This window comes from Somniosus microcephalus, chromosome 26 (assembly GCF_052327205.1).
Source record: "Somniosus microcephalus isolate GS21.2 chromosome 26, FLI_Smic_1.0, whole genome shotgun sequence".
Lineage (NCBI taxonomy): Eukaryota > Metazoa > Chordata > Chondrichthyes > Squaliformes > Somniosidae > Somniosus > Somniosus microcephalus.
The window spans coordinates 45,087,748-45,104,305 of NC_141012.1; the positions used below are offsets into that span (position 1 = coordinate 45,087,748).

General features: G+C 46.7%; 1 protein-coding gene across 2 annotated transcripts in view; it reads left to right on the forward strand.

Annotated features, from left to right (window-relative positions):
* The window catches only part of LOC147100438 (CMP-N-acetylneuraminate-beta-galactosamide-alpha-2,3-sialyltransferase 4-like), a 163,550-nt gene extending 159,199 nt beyond the window's left edge, over positions 1-4,351 (forward strand). For both annotated transcript variants that reach the window (XM_085968162.1, XM_085968163.1), the window contains one exon: positions 3,177-4,351. In XM_085968162.1, the coding sequence (XP_085824288.1) occupies positions 3,177-3,266 (90 nt within the window). In that variant the 3' untranslated portion in view covers positions 3,267-4,351. The remainder of the gene's footprint in view (positions 1-3,176) is intronic.
* Positions 4,352-16,558: the final 12,207 nt, after the last annotated feature.

Here is a 16,558-nt window from a genome sequence, read left to right on the forward strand (position 1 = left end):
TCACCTCTCATACCTATGTAATTGGCTTTATTTAAGTTTAAGACTCATTTCGGATTTCAGTATTTCACTCTCAAACTCAATGTGAAATTCTATCATGTTATGATCACTCTTTCCCAGAGGATGCTTTACTATGAGATTACTAATTAACCCTGTCTCATTACACAATACAAGGTCTAAAATAGCCTATTCCCTGGTTGGTTCCATGACATATTGTTCGAGGAAACTGCATTCCATGAACTCGTCCTCCAGCCTACCTTTGCAATTTGATTTGCCCAGTCTATATGAAGATGAAAGTTCCCCATGCTTATTGTATTACCTTTGTTACAAGCTCCTATTATTTATTGATTAATACTCTGTCCAACAGAAATAGCTACTGTTTGGGGGCCTATAAACGACTCCTACCAGTGTTTTCTGCCCCATGTTATTTCTTATCTCCACCCATACTGATTCTACTTCCTGATCTTCAGAGCTAAGATCCTTTCTCTCTACTGTCCTTATGACATCCTTTATTTTCAGGGCAACCCAGCCTCCTATTCTAGTCTGCCTGTCTTTTTGAAATGTCAAGTACCCTGGAATATTTAGTTCCCAACCTTGGTCACCTTGCAGCCACATTTCTAATGGCTATTAGATCAAAGCCATTTATCTCTAATTCGTCTGTCTTGTTATGATTGCTTTGTGCATTCAAATAAAGAGCCTTTCATTTAAATTTTTTACCATTATTCCCTGCTTTCACCTTATTCACGGATGCACTATTAACATTAAACTCTCTGTCCCTTCCTGTCACGCGCTGCTTATTTTTATCCAAATTGCTACACTGCTCCATTGCCTTGAATTTTCTCTTTAGATTTCTAAATTTCCTGACCCCTCAGGAAACAGGGAGGGGAGATTTGGAACATTTGCAACCCTATACAAATGCCCAGCACCTTTAACTGCCCAACCCTCTCTCCCATCCCCCATATTGCGCTTGCATCCATCCTTATCTTGAGGCCATGTCTGCCTCCTGCCTCTTCAGGCCCAGTCTCTTTCCCGGTAATACATGGAGATGAGATAAAAGGCAAGATTTTTGTCCTGTGTCAACCAGTGAGTATTCCCTATTTCATCTCTTACTGTTTTGAAATAACTAGAGTTAAACCGGAAGCTACCTTTTACTACGAAGCTTGAAAATGAAGGTCAGAGCACAGTCATCACAAGACAGGCCACTTAAATCTATAACTGAGTCAGAACCCAGAAGCTTTGTTCAAGTCACTATCACATTTTACATGCGCCAAGGATTAACGCAGATTTAGATGAAGTGTGAACAGTTGCTCACCTCCAGTCATTGTGTATTTGAAACAGCTCTTTAATCAGGGGTGTTTTGGGTTTGGAATCGGTACTGGGAGAGTTCTCTCTGCGTCTTTCGCTTCTGACTGGATGATATCGATACGTAGATTTACCTGAGAACTGGACTGTCCACAGTGACATTGTATTGGGAAGTAAATGAAAGACTATTTCATTCAGAAGTCGTGGACTGACTTTTTTTTATTGTTTTAATAATTATACATTGACGGAATATTTTTACGACCCCGCACTCCCAGCATGGCCCTGCAACTGCTGCGAGCGCACATCAGGAATTCAATGAGGTCGGCAGGCCTGGTAGGATATTCCTTCCTTCCATCCATCCATTTAAAATGTACCCTTTAGTTTCTTGCTCTTTGCCTTTCTGCCTTTTTATTATTTTACAGTAAGTAATGTCGATTCTTAGTTTTAGCCTGAACACATTTGCCACCATTTGGAGAAGACGAGAGATTTCTGTGGGAGTGGTGTGCTCTTTAGTGCACTGTATCATCATTAAAGGGTTATTAATCATGTGACCCAGGCTTCAAAGGAAAACATTTCCCGGCTATGGGGAAGATCGGGGGAGTGGGACTAATTGGATGGCTCTTGCAAAGAGCCGGCACAGACATGATGTGCTGAACGGCCTCATTCTGTGCTGTATGATTCTATGGCCTAGAAATTCATTAAGGCGCTGCCAGCTTTGCGGCCAGTTACCGCCTAAAGAGGGCTTCTGCGCCAAAAATGAGTTTGCGCTGATATTCAGCGCAGCGGTATTGGCGGCGGTAGCCGTTAGCGCTGCGCCGGCACCGATGACGTCATCGGTGTGCGCAGTGCCCCGGTTCCGCCCCAAAACTGGCCCGATCCCCATATTTAGTAGCGGCCGCCTCCTCCGAAGCGGCCGCAAACCGCGACCAAAAAACGGGGCCGTGCTGTAGCCTTAGTGGGGCGCTTTAAAGGGGAAGGTGCGGCCGGCCGCTTTTTCGGCGGCTGCCTGCCCGCACCTCCTTCCCCGGCCTCCTCCACCCCCCCCCCCCCCCGCGGCATTGCCGGCTGCTTTCCGCGAACCCGGCACTTCTCCGTGGTGCCGGGCTCATTTGCCGGCACTCTCCAGCGGCGATCTCCCCGTTGCAGGCAGCTCCCCCTTAAGAGAAGGAGGAGGCCTGCAGTACCGCAGCCTGCTGCTCCGCAGCGGCTGGCGCAGCGACGCCAAGAGCGCTGAAATTCAGTGTCAGCGCCCCAAGTGGAGGCGGGCACACCCTGGTATAGCGCCCGGTTCCGATTTGGGGCGCTAACACTGAATATCTGACGATCGCTAATGGCTCCCCGCCCAGCGCTAACTTTTGGGCGCGAGCGAGCTGGCCGCCCCAAAGTGAATTTCTAGGCCAATGACTCTACAACCCTTGCCGCCCGCTGCCCTCCCATGCCCATTGCCACTTGCTCCTTTGTCCCTGTGCTTCACTGCCTGCCGATGCCTGAAATTCTGGCTCTGGCATCATGAATGATTCTGTTTGATGAGGCAGAAATGATCCGAGGAAGCCGACGGACGAGATCAGCTCATTCCCACAGAGGCATACAGCAGCGCCGCGCAGGGTCTGCCGTGTTAACTGGACCGTACACAAGGTCCCTGAATATTAACCCTCTCTGTGGTGATGTGAAGCTGACCATCCGCGGAATCTCGTTCCGGCCGAGAAATCCCCCTCTGATGGTGTCAGGCAGACGGCCCGATTTGAACAAGGCAAGCCGAGAAATACTTTCCAAACTTGACTGGGACAGAGGAGAGTTAGTAACTGTGGCCTTTGTATGTTGGTCTTTGTCGAGGGGGGTTGTGGTCTGCTTTCTAAAACTTTGCTTTCCTTTTACAGAACTCCGAGCACAATGTCACACACGAGCAGCTGTTTCTGAAGAAGCTAGCCGATGCTGGAGCAATTAAATACCTCACTGTTTTGCTGTAATTCCTTTTTTAAAAAAAAAAGTGACAAGTTTTATTGATATTCTTTTTAAGACGATGGTTGCGACGTTCCCTCGGTTGCTGACTTGACATGTTACTGGGGGCAGTGCGCCCTGCGTTCTGGCTTGGGCCGGGCTACAGATGAAGTCATCACTGCCCCTTGGCACGGATAACCCTCTGCACTGCTCCGACCACCACAACCAGCACAGGAGATTCACTGGTGTCGCTGCCAAAGTCCAGGCACTATTGTGAGCGTTAACCAGAGCAACTGGACAACATTTAAGTGCTGATTTGGAAGACGCGCAGGTTCTATTTTCTTGGCCATGCAACAAAAAAAAATCTTGCTTCGAACGAACTTGGCCTGAAAAGCCTACGTTAATTGTAATTGGAAAAGGAACGTATGGACTTAACTGGAACCTTGCCACGTTTCATTTCATCACACGCCGGTGGGCGTCGGATCATCTATTTTAACCACTTTTGTTCTCTCTTCCCTCTTTTAATTGTGAAATTCGTTTAGCCTAATTCACCCGAGAGAGTTTGGAGGAGCAATCAATCAAATGACACCGACTCCTTTGTGATATTCCCACATCCACACCTCGCTCCTTCCATTCTTCCAGTTAGCCCAAGGCGCTGCTCGCGGTGGCCGTTCTGAACCCCCCTCCCTCCCTCCCTCCCGCTTACCTCGTCAGCCAAGGCCGAGGATTGAGCTGCCTGGCGACTAACCCCACCCGGGATTCGGATTGAGAAAGATTGGAATTCCCTGGTGATTAGCTATCTTTGCCACAGTGTTGGGAAGCTGCACTTCTCATCTGCTGGCGCCACGCTGTCATTATTTGAAGATAGTCTGCCCTAATCTGCTTTGGCTGGTGGCCCGAGGGGTGATCTGCTTCCAAGAGTCAAATCTCAGCAGGTTGGTGAGGTGGTGTGTTCTGGTGCTGAGGCGGCTGAAGCTCGTACACCTCGCCGTGGCAGCGTGTCTCGGTGTACCTCTCGGCACCGAGCATGTGTTGTATTTTAAGCATTTTGACGCAAATGTTCAATTAAAAACTGGATGTGATGCTCTGGTATCACTTGACAGAATTCTTTCCAGTTTGTCCAAAGCGCAGTTTGTTTATCTATAATCGCACTAAGTGGGCAGTAGCTGTGTGTGCTGAATACACTGTAGATCATTACAGCATATTTTGAGAATGGAATCTACTCTCCTATTTCTACCTCTGAATGTATTTGGAGATTCTCCATTTAAAATTAAAATGACTCTGAATGTCACGGTCTGAAGTTCTCCAAAGTGGAATTCAAACAGCTTAAAAAAAAAAATCAGGCCTAGATTTTCTTTGAACGCGACCTTCTTTGAGTACGTTGAAGAAAATTGTAATTCTGTCCGAACTTTTGAGGGTTAATTCTGCTCTCCTAGTGAATGCGCCACTCTCATAGTGGATACAAGTTGGAGAATTGGGGCTATAAAGTTTCCCGACCCGTGCTGTCTATCGAGCGCGGGTTCCTTGCCGAGAGTGCGGGATCATGGAATGAATCCTATTGTGGTACGGGGATGAAAACTCCATAATGCACCTTGAAGAGGTAACTGGAGTTTTCAATGCTGTCCTCTCCCCTCCGACCTCGCCTCACCAGTGGTCCCTCTGTCCCCAGGTATTTTGCTGATCTTTAAGACCCTTTTTTGTAAGATGTGCAATTTGTCTCCTGCCCATCGACAGTCCACTGTCCACCCACCTTTCCTGCTCCCAGGTCCCCCTGATGTTTCAGCACTCAGGGCTGGATTCAGGGAGGGAAGAGTTCCTCTGGCTGTTGAATACCAGCATCTTGAAAGCGGCCGTCATCTCTTCCCTCTGTTCAGCATCTCTAGCCACATCACAAACGCACTCCAATGAACCCGTTTTGCTACCAGTGCCGGACAGAGAAGACCTTTTGTAAAAATATTTTTCCAGTATCGATACACCTACCGATCACAGGAAGCCTGCCTCTAGTATTCCCTGGTCCAGGAGTGTTCACGCTTTCACGAGCTGCTTAGATGCATACCATGGAGTCTCATAGGCCACACGCTCCCATTCCCGTTCCCATTATTTTCCATCTAGCTTCAGTTGCTGACACTAATGGTCCTTTGATTTAGGATTGATTCCCCAAATGGATCCAGTCCGTGCTGGTCACCAGGGATTGGCTGTGCTGTGATCGATGTTGGCCTCGTGATTCCGATTTTCTATTTTCTATATGAACAAGCAGGGTAAAACAGCAAAAGGGAATTTATTTTTCATTATAGAAAAGATGTTTGAGAGGGAGCAGAGCCGAGTTTTTAAAGAAGGAAAGACGTGCACGGCGCTGTAGAAATAAAGAGGCATTTAACGTGGAACAATGATCGCAGAACCAGAATGTACGCTTTGCAACCTTCAGTTAATCCCATCACTGTGAAAATAATTGGGCCCGTGCCCTCGGGATGGTGTAGAAGTGGCAGCTGTACAGTTTATGTTTCTCTCTCTTGTCTTCTCACTCTCTCTCTTTCACAGTCCACCCAGCTGTGATGTTTGCCTGTGCTACTGTTCCTGCACTTTGTTTCCCTTTACTGGAGACTGAGAGGAGGAGGAGGGGACTATGGAGCTAGTGCTATCCCAGCATTCATAGTGCAGGCGAAAGTGCTCTATTAATCCTACGGGGCCCGAGATTTTTAGTTGGGCTGTGGATGTTGGACTGGGCCTACAGTTATTGCATTTTTCCACCGGTGAGTAAGAGAAGGAAAGGAGAAAAAGCATCTGGGAACAGGAGAATTGCTCATTCAATCAAGTGCGGTCCCTTTATTACTCGAACAATGGGAGGGCTTTGCCCCGGTTCCAGTGTCAGCATTGTCCAGCTGTTTATTGACCAGTTTCTGGGCAGGGCCGGCTTCCAGTGTAATGGTTTTTTTTCAGCTGGAGCAAAAGATCGCGGAAACTTGATTTGCGCCGAATGTAATTTGCGCTTAAAATGCCGCGATCTTTTGTGCAGGTTACGCCGAAATAACCAGCGCAACCGAGCGGAAACTCTACCCCTTCATCTGTTTGATCTTGACATCAGCTGCCATTGATCGAAATTTTCCATCCGGATATCCCCCATCCCACCTCGCACCGTCTCAAACCCTGACATCTGACCTTGTTGTCTTACGTTCAGTTTTGACGCACCACTTTGTTTAATTTACTTTATATTCGCTCGGCAAAACGACTGGTTTTGGGCCATTTTCCCTTGTGCGCTGTCGCAAGGGTCGCCAACTCTGCTTCGATGCATTCCTAGGTGTTTCATGGTGTGGAGATGCTGGTGTTGGAGTGGGGTGGACAAATGTGAGAAGTCACACAACACCAGGTTATAGTCCAACAGCTTTATTTGAGATCACAAGCTTTCGGAGCGCTGCTCCTTCATCAGGTGAAGTGGAGAGATGCATATAGGCACAGCATATATAGTCAGAGAACACTGCCTGATGATTACAGGTAATCTTTCTAACTGCCCTTTATCACACCTCGGCAGAGAGATAATCACAGCAATCAAAGGTGTGAATGGTGTCCAAACAGGTCAGTCAGGAAAACATTGCATCAAAGAACAATGAGGTGGGGTCACAAGGGGTCAAATGTTGCAGATGCTGGGGTCTGTATGAAAAACAAACAAAAAAATTTTTTTTTGCTGGAAATCACAGCAGGTCTGGCCGCATCTGTGTAGATAGAACAAGCCAATGACGACTCGAGTCTGGATGACTCTACGTCAGTTGGGGCTACCTGTAGCGTGACATGTACCCAAGATCCCGGTTGAGGCCGTCCTCATGAGTGCGGAACTTGGCTATCAGTTTCTGCTCGACGATTTTGCGTTGTGTGTCTTGAATGCCGCCTTGGAGAATGCTTACCCGAAGATCGGAGGCTGAATGTCCTTGACTGCTGAAGTGTTCCCCAACTGGGAGTGAACACTCCTGCCTGGCGTTTGTTCTCACTACACAGATGCGGCCAGACCTGCTGTGATTTCCAGCAAAAATTTTTTTTTTTTATATTTGTTTTTTGTTTGTTTTTTGTTTTTCATACAGATCCCAGCATCTGCAACATTTGACCCCTTGTGACCGCACCTCATTATTCTTTGATGTAATGTTTTCCTGACTGACCTGTTTGGACACCTTTCATACCTTTGATTGCTGTGATTATCTCTCTGCCGAGGTGTGATAAAGGGCAGTTAGAAAGATTACCTGTAATCATCTGGCAGTGTTCTCTTACTATATATGCTGTGCCTATATGCATCTCTTCACTTCACCTGACGAAGGAGCAGCGCTCCGAAAGCTTGTGATCTCAAATAAAGCTGTTGGACTATAACCTGGTGTTGTGTGACTTCTCACATGGGTGTTTCATCACATGGCCTCCTGCCTTGAACCGCCCCGCTCCCACCATTGGTTGCTGCAGCATGCTCATCCTCGTGGAGAGCCAATTGGAAAGGAAACGGTATCTGATTGGATGATTCTCGTCTGTCAGTCAGCCTTTTCTTTCCCCACTTCCAATGTTTTTAAAACTCATAAATGAAAGTGTTCAAAGAAAATGGGGAAACCGCCCCCCCCCCCCCACAGTGTTTTAATGCCCCTACGATATATCTCCTCTGTCGCTCGCACCAGTGTCCTGGAGTTTAACCTTCATTTCCTGGAGACTCCAGGCCAATCCTGCAGGGTTGGAGACCTTGGCTGCAGCTATGGATGTTTCATCAGAGAACCGATACGGGAAGTGCCGACTCATTGCAGGGTTCTCTGTTGTGGAACCCATTGATTCTGACAATGTCCATCTGCTTCGCAGCAGGACGCGATTCTTGGCCCCGCTATTGCACGAGGTTGGGTTTCCAAGCGAAACTTCACCAGCCAGCATACCTTGTGTACAACAGGTGTGTGGTTTGGATTCCCGTCATGTTGACCCCAGGAGAAGGGGACTAGAGTGCCAGTGCATCTGGTTTCAGTGTGTTGGCTTAGGAATGATGTCCATGACCCAGTGTCACTGTCCCATCTCTTGGTGGTCTTGGTTATTAATGGGAGATTTCTGCAGGAGGGGATATTAAACCAGCAACAGGAGGAGTGATCCTGTTAGCAAGTTAGACAAGCAGGCATGAAAATCAGTTCCCCTTTCCACCATAATTACAAAAACGTAATTTCCTAAAAGGTGGCCATCCATGTCAGTTTTGAAGTTCACCTGAGTATTATGCTTGGAATTACTTAAACTCTAGGGGCACTTCCTGCTCCAAGGTTCTCTGCTCTCTGAACCGCTGGACGCACTGGTCAAAGCCCTTGGGACAGACTGATCAAAACCCTTGTTGGCGGGGGGGGGGGGGGGGAAGATTGGTCAAAGCCTTGGGGAATCACTGGTCAAAACCCTAGGGTACACACTGGGAAAACTCTTTTGAACACTGGAGCCAAGTTTTCAGTAGTCGGAATTCATATAAGTTCCTCTCTGTCTCAATCTCTTTTATATAAAAAAAAAGATTTGCTGTAAATTTATATCTGTACTTTGAAGAATGTACAGATTCTGGTTCTGAACGTGTATGTTCTTCGGGTGAATTGAAATACTTTCATATCATTGCTAATGTGTTCATTGTTGGCTACTTGCACAGAAATGTTTCTATGAGTTAACATTAGAAACAATATTTGGGGGGCAATTTTAACCTAGCCTGATCCAGTAATATTGGGCGGGGTGTAAAACCGACCCAATGGGATTCCCACCCACTGAGGTAGGTTCAAATCAAATGTTTGATCGTTTGAAAGGGACCACAAGTTTCATTTGTGGCTCAAGGAGTTTATCCAATGAGCAGGAAGATCCCAGGTTTAGATCCCAGTCTCTCTTAAATTTGCTGATTTCAGCTGGAGTGGCTACAATTGGACTCAGTACCCTGGGTCAGAGTGGGGGGAAGGTTGGCCAGAGTCCCCACCTCCGACCATTATCTAGCAATCTATATGGACCATGGGCGAGATGGTGGAGGTGACCGGCTGCAGTGGAACGATGCAACAAACAGCCAGTGCTTTCAGGCGGAGATGGAGGAAAGGGGGAGAGAGGGGGGGGGGGGGAAGCTCCTGGAGGTGAGATGCTGTCAACAATAAGGAACGTGGAGGAGGATCGAGTCAGTCAGCTATCGCTGCTTCCCAGTATCTTGTAACCTGATGTAGTATAAATGAATAGCTCATTGCATTGGTGATTCTTCGACGCAGAATATGCGACCTTTAAAACATGAGCCAAGGGGATATCTCCCCAAGTCCTGGAAAAACCTGCAACCTGTTGTCAGATACTAGTGTAGGAGCGCTTGACGTGGTTCTGGAATTCCTCCCTCCGCTGCATTAGCGGGGTTCAAATAACGGTGGAAGAAATGTCATGCAGACACGTTAAGCATTCGTACCATTGCATCGCACAGTGAGACGTCAAGGTGCAAGTGTTCAATTGGTTTTGTGTGTTCATTTCTTGACATCCTTCAGAAAGTTTCAATGTAGTTCTGCATTGTACCGACAATAAAATGCTTAAGTGTTTCCACCTGCCAAGTTGGGTACTAGTTGGTGTCGGCCTCAGTCTGAACTGTTTCTCTTTTTATAACGAAATGCTGATGATTTGCACTTTTACTTGAAAGATGTTATAAATTTATTAATCATTATCTGTATTTAATAGATGCCAATCAATAAAGACTCTGAATCACACTGATTCTCTGTGTTCCATTTGTGCAGCTCTTCTGCTCGAGGGCTGGGATACAGTGGGGTGGAAGTTATGTTACAGCTGTACTGAGCCCATCTGGAGTACTGTGTTCAGTTGCTGTCAGCCGTGGCTCAGTGGGCAGCACTCTCGCATTTGAGTCAGAAGGTTGTTGGTTCTAAGTCCCACTCCAGAGACTTGAGCACAAAAATCTAGGCTGACACATCCAGTGCAGTGCTGAGGGAGTGCTGCACTGTCGGAGGTACCGTCTTTCGGATGAGACGTTAAACCGAAGCCCTCTCAGGTGGACGTAAAAGATAGATTTTTGTTAGACAAGGGTATTAAGGTTTACGGAACTATACACCCCAAGGGATTGGCAGGTGACCTCTGACCTGATTGCTGCCATGTTGTGTTGTAACTGGTTGTTAATACATAGGAACAGGAGGAAGCCATTGAGCCCCTCGAGCCTGTTCCGCCATTCAATGAGATCATGGTTGATCTGCAACCTAACCCCACATCCTTTGCCCCATATCCCTTAATACCTTTAGTTAACAAAAAGCTATCAATCTCAGATTTGAAATTAACAATTGATCTAGCATCAATGGCCGTTTGCGGAAGGGAATTCCAAACTTCTACCACCCTTTGTGTGTCGAAGTGTTTCCTAATTTCACCCCTGAAAGGTCTGGCTCTAATTTTTAGACAATGCCCCCTAGTCCTAGACTCCCCAACCAGCGGAAATAGTTTCTCTCTATCTACCCTATCTGTTCCTCTTAATATCCTGAAAACTTCGATCAGATCACCCCTTAACCTTCTAAACTCCAGTAACTTAACCCTTGAAGTCCGGGTATCATTCTGGTAAACCTACGCTGCACTCCCTCCAAGGCCAATATATCCTTCTTGAGGTGTGGTGCCCAGAACTGCTCACAGTGCTCCAGGTGTGGTCTAACCAGGGCTTTGTACAGCTGCAGCATAACTTCTGCCCCCTTGTATTCTAGTCCTCGAGATATAAAGGCCAGCATTCCATTAGCCTTTTTGATTATTTTCTGTATCTGCTCATGACATTTTAATGATCTATGTACCTGGATCCCCAAATCTCTTTGGACCTCCACTGTTTCTAGCTTTTCACAATTTAGAAAGTACCCTGTTCTGTCCTTTTTAGGTCCAAAGTGGATGACCTCACATTTGCCTACATTGAAATCCATTTGCCACAGTTTTGCCCATTGACTTAATCTGTTGATATCCCTTTGTAATTATATGCTTTCATCTACACTGCCGCTTATCTTTGTGTCGTCGGCAAATTTGGATATATGACTTTCTATGACATCATCTAAGTCACTAATGAATACAGTGAAAAGTTGAGGCCCCAACACAGGTCCCTGCGGGATACGACGAGTCACATCCTGCCACTACTTACCCATTATCCCTACTGCCTGTCTCCTGCCGCTCAGCCAATTTCCTAACGCGTCAATAATTTGCCCTCAATTCCATGGGCTTCTACCTTAGTTAACAGTCTTTTATATGAGACTTTATCAAATTAAAAGGTTGATGCAGGGTGACTCTCCATAAGAGCCTAATGGACAATGACTACACCATGGTGAAGTAGTTGAATTGATAGCATCACAGGCCTACATTGATATCACCTGTTGAAGTAGATCATTGTGTGCAGCCATACACTCTTATTGCTGTCACCTAATTCTTTCACTAAGGGTACTGCACTGATCATGACCAAAGCAGTGCTTCAGACATGACTTCATGTTCTCGTGTGTTCATACAGGATAATGACTCATTCATTGGCGTGACTAGGTGGTAATTTTGGAGCTTGAAGGCTTCCAAGGGCTTGTGGAAATTTTTTGGTATCTTGTAGTCCAAGAGGATATCTGTCATCATGTTATTCACCAACACCACCTTGAGCTGTAAGAACATAAGAAATAGGAGCAGCAGTCGGCCATTTGGCCCTTCGAGCCATTCAGTAAGATCATGGCTGTTCTTCTATCTCAACTCCACTTCCCTGCACTATCCCCATATCCCTTGATTCCTTTAATATCCAAAAATCTATCGATCTCTGTCTTGAATATACTCAACGACTGAGCCTCCACAGCCCTCTGGGGTAGAGAATTCTAAAGATTCACATCCCTCTGAGTGAAGAAATTTCTCCTCATATCAGTCCTAAATGGCCAAACCCTTATTCTGAGACTGTGACCCCTGGTTCGAGGCTTCCCAGCCAGGGGAAACATCCTCCCTGCATCTACCCTGTCAAGCCCTATAAGAATTTTGTATGTTTCAATGAGATCACCTCTCATTCTTCTAAACTCTAGAGAATATAGGCCTAGTCTACTCAATCTCTCCTCATAGGACAATCCCCCCATCCCAGGAACCAGTCTGGTGAACCTTCGTTGCACTCCCTCTATGGCAAGTATATCCTTCCTTAGGTAAAGAGACTAAAACTGTACACAATACTCCAGGTGTGGTCTCACCAAGGCCCTATATAATTGCATAAGACGTCTTTACTCTTTTACTCAAATCCTTTTGTAATAAAGGCCAACATACCATTTGCTTTCCTAATTGCTTGCTGTACCTGCATGTTAACTTTCAGCGATTCGTGTACAAGGACACCCAGGTCCCTCAGAACACCAACATTTCCCAATCACTCACTATTTAAAAAATACTCTGCTTTTCTATTTTTCCTACCAAGTGGATAATGTCACATTTCTCCATATTATATTCCATTTGCAATGTTCTTGCCCACTTGTTTAACCTGTCTTATATCCCCTTGCAGCCTCTTTGCATCCTCCTCACAACTTGCATTCCAACTGAGCTTTGTATCATCAGCAAACTTGGATATATTACATTTGGTCCCCACATCCAAATCATTGATATAGATTGTGAATAACTGAGGCCCAAGCACTGATCCTTGCGGTACTCCACTAGTTACAGCCTGCCAACCCGAAAATGACCCGTTTATTCCTACTGTCTGTTTTCTGTCTGTTAACCAATCCTCAATCCATTCTAGTATATTACCCCAATCCCATGAGCCCCAATTTTGTTTGCCCCAATAACCTCTTGTGTGGCACCTTATTGAATGCCTTCTGAAAATCCAAATATTGTACATTCACTGGTTCCCTCTTATCTATCCTTTGAGTTATAACCTCATAACAGATTTGTCAAACACGATTTTCCTTTCATAAACCCGTGTTGACTCTGCCCAATCCTATTATTACTTTCTAAGTGCCCTGTTATCATGTCCTTAATAATAGATTCTAGCATTTTTCCTACAACTGATGCCAGGCTAACAGGTCTATAATTCTCCATTTTCTCTCTCCTTCCTTTCTTAAATAATGGGGTTACATTTGCTACCTTCCAATCTGCAGGAACCGTTCCAGAGTCTATGGAATTTTGGAAGATGACAATCAATGCATCCACTATCTCTATAGCCACCTCTTTTAAAACCCTAGGATGTAGGCCATCAGGTCCAGGAGATTTATCTATCCCATTAATTTCTCCAGTACTTTTTTACTAATACTAATTTCTTTCAGTTCCTCATTCTCACTAGTGGTTCTCCACTATTTCTGGAATGATTTTTGTGTATTCTTCCGTGAAGACAGACACAAAGGGGTAGATTTTCCTGAAGCTGTCGGGAAGGAGGCGGGACTATAACTTTCGGGTTTTAGTCCCGCCTACATCGACGTCTGGCCAATCCGTGCGATTTCCCCTTGATTGACCTTGTTGAGCCCGCCCAGTGGGCTCAGCAAGCCAATTAAGGGCCACCCGGCAACAGGTGACGTCACAGACTGAAATTTCATCTGTCAAGAGTTCTTGACAGATGAAATATCAGTGTTTCACAGCTGATTGAAGCTGTGAAACACTGACAGTCTGAGTTCTAACCTGAGTCCTTCTACACAGACTCAGTTAGAACGCTCAGCAGCACTGAAAGCTGAAGGCTGTCACTTTTGACAGATCGCAGCCATTCAGCTTTAAGTGCCGGCTGAGTGATGGGCTCCCGATGCCTACAGGAAGAAAGTCTGTTAAGGTAAGTACAGGTAATTTAAACTTCTTTAGACACTTTAGACCCACCAAACACACTTACCTTTGCACTCATGCACCCATCACTCACCTGAACACCGACATCGCGACCCCTCCAAGTCCCTCAACCCGACGGCCCGCCTGCTCTAACCTGGCGTGGTTTGGAGCCATCGGGAATCCCACACGACACCCCTCAAAATAGGGATTAGGCTAAAAACTGCCTGTTAACTACCTGTTAACAGGCAGTTCATTGGCACTAATCCCTTCCCGCCTCAGGTCGGCGGGTCCCAGTGCGGGGCGGGTACCCGCCTCCTCTGAAACTTGTGTGGAGCGGGGTTTTGGGCGGGATGGTGTCGGGGACCCCTGAATTCAGGATTTCCCCCCCACATGCCTGAAACCCCGCCTGACGGCTCCAGGAAAATCAACCCCAAAGTATTTGTTTAATTTCTCTGACATTTCCTTATACCCTATTATAATTTCTCCTTTCTCAGCCTGTAAGGGACCCATGTTTACTTTCGCTAATCTTTTCCTTTTTACATACATATAGAAGCTTTTACAGTCTGTTTTTATGTCTCTCGCTAGTTTACTCTCATATGCCATTTTCTGTTGCTTTATCAATTACTTGGTCCTCCTTTGACGAATTATAACATCCTCCCAATCCTCAGGCTTACTAGTCTTTTTTGGCAACATTATAGGCCTCTTCCTTTAATCTAATATTATCTTTCATTTCTCTTGTTAGCCACAGGTGGACCATTTTTACCGTGGTGTTTTTATTCCTTAAATGAATGTATATTCGTTTCAAATTATGAATTATTTCTTTAAATGTTTGCCATTGCTTTTCTACTGTTATATCTTTTAATCGAGTTTCCCAGTCTACCTTAGCCAACTCGCCTCTCATACCTACGTAGTTTGCTTTGTTCAGATCTCGGACCCTAGTTTCAGACTTAACTAAATGCCTCTCAAATAGAGTAGGATGAAGAAGCCACACATTCCACGAGAGAGTGGAATGATCCGTGCCCTCTCCTCCATGCAGCCTCCCGCAGATGGGAGGATAAGATGGGGGTGTTGCTGTCTCACTTGCCGTGCTCCTTCTGTAGGTGTGGGCAACAGGTTGGAGTGTACTATGACCCTGGGTCCACAGCACTGTGAAGTGTTTCACCTTCTCAGCCTGGCCAAGGAACCCTGCCCCATCTTCATTGGAAGGTCCGAATTTTCTTAAGAAAGGAGGACTGCTGATAAGTGGGAACTCCCGCTGTAACACTTTTTAGGTCACCGTTGAATCTACTTCATTTCACATCACTGGATAGACATTAAGCACGACAACCAGAACACCGTGTACCCTGAGTGATAGCCATAAGGTACGTGATTACACAGAGACTGCAGCAGAGGTATGTTTTTAATAAGTCCGACTGTGGCTGTGAGGGAATGCTGAGCGAGAATTCCACTTGATCCCACGACTTTATACACAATTGAGTGTTGCACTCAAGCTTTGGAAGGAGAATACACCCAGACTTCCCCAGGTGGTAGACTTGGTGATGACTCAACTTTTATTATAATTGCTGCAATCCCAAAGAGGGAAAGTTGGGCTGTAATATTTAAAAAGTCAATGGCCTAGAAATTGAGTTTGCCTCCGCCAGGGCTGTAGTGCCCGAAATTTAGCGCCAGCGTTAATTGCCGCTGCGCCCGCCAAAATTCAGCTGCGCCGCGCCCAGACGGCTGCGGGCGCTAATGGAGAGTGTCAGCGCCTCGCAATGGGCGCTGAATGCAGGATTGCGGTGCTAATCCCCCGCTGCGGCACCCGATGCGGTGCGGCAGGCTGGGGTACTGCAGGCCTCCTCCTTCTGTTAAGGAGGAGCTGCCTGCAGCCGACCGCTGGCCGGTGGAATCGCACGAAAAATGAGCCCGGCACCTCGGAGAAGTGCCGGGCTCGAGGCCCACACACATCTGTGCCGCGGGGGCGTGGTGGAGGAGTCTGGGGAGGGAGGTGCGGGCAGGCGGCCGCCGGGAAAGCGGCCGCCTGCCGCACCACCTTAATGCGCCGGTGCTAAGTCCAGCAAGAAACTTTTGAAAAATCGTTGGTTGCGGCTGCCACGGGCGAGGCGGCCGCAACTGAATTTTGGCGTCCGGCGGCATTACCACGGCAACCGGGACGCTGCGCACACCGATGACGTCATCGGTGCCGGCGCAGCGCTACCGGCTAACGCCGATGGTAGGGCCCAAATCAATTTCCGAAGCGGCTATAATTCCGGCGCAAGGCCCTCTAGCGCCTCTAATTGGGCGCTAACCCCACTCAATTTCTAGGCCAATATTCTTTAACACTGATTATTTACCTTTAGGCAGTTGGCTCTTAGACCAGATTAATTTTTAACCCCAGCAATATTCAATCATCAAATAATAATGGAAAGTGCTGGAAACACTCAGCAGGTCAGGCAGCATCGAGGAGAAACAGAGTCTACGTTTTGGGACGAACCCTTCGTCAAAAGGTTAGGGAGGAGAGATTTTTAAGTAGAGGCAGGGAGGAGGGGAGGAAAGAACAAAGGGAAGGTCTGTGATAGGATGGAAGGCAGGAGAGATTGACTGACAAAAGGGATCATAGTGTAAGGCAAAAGGTAATGGG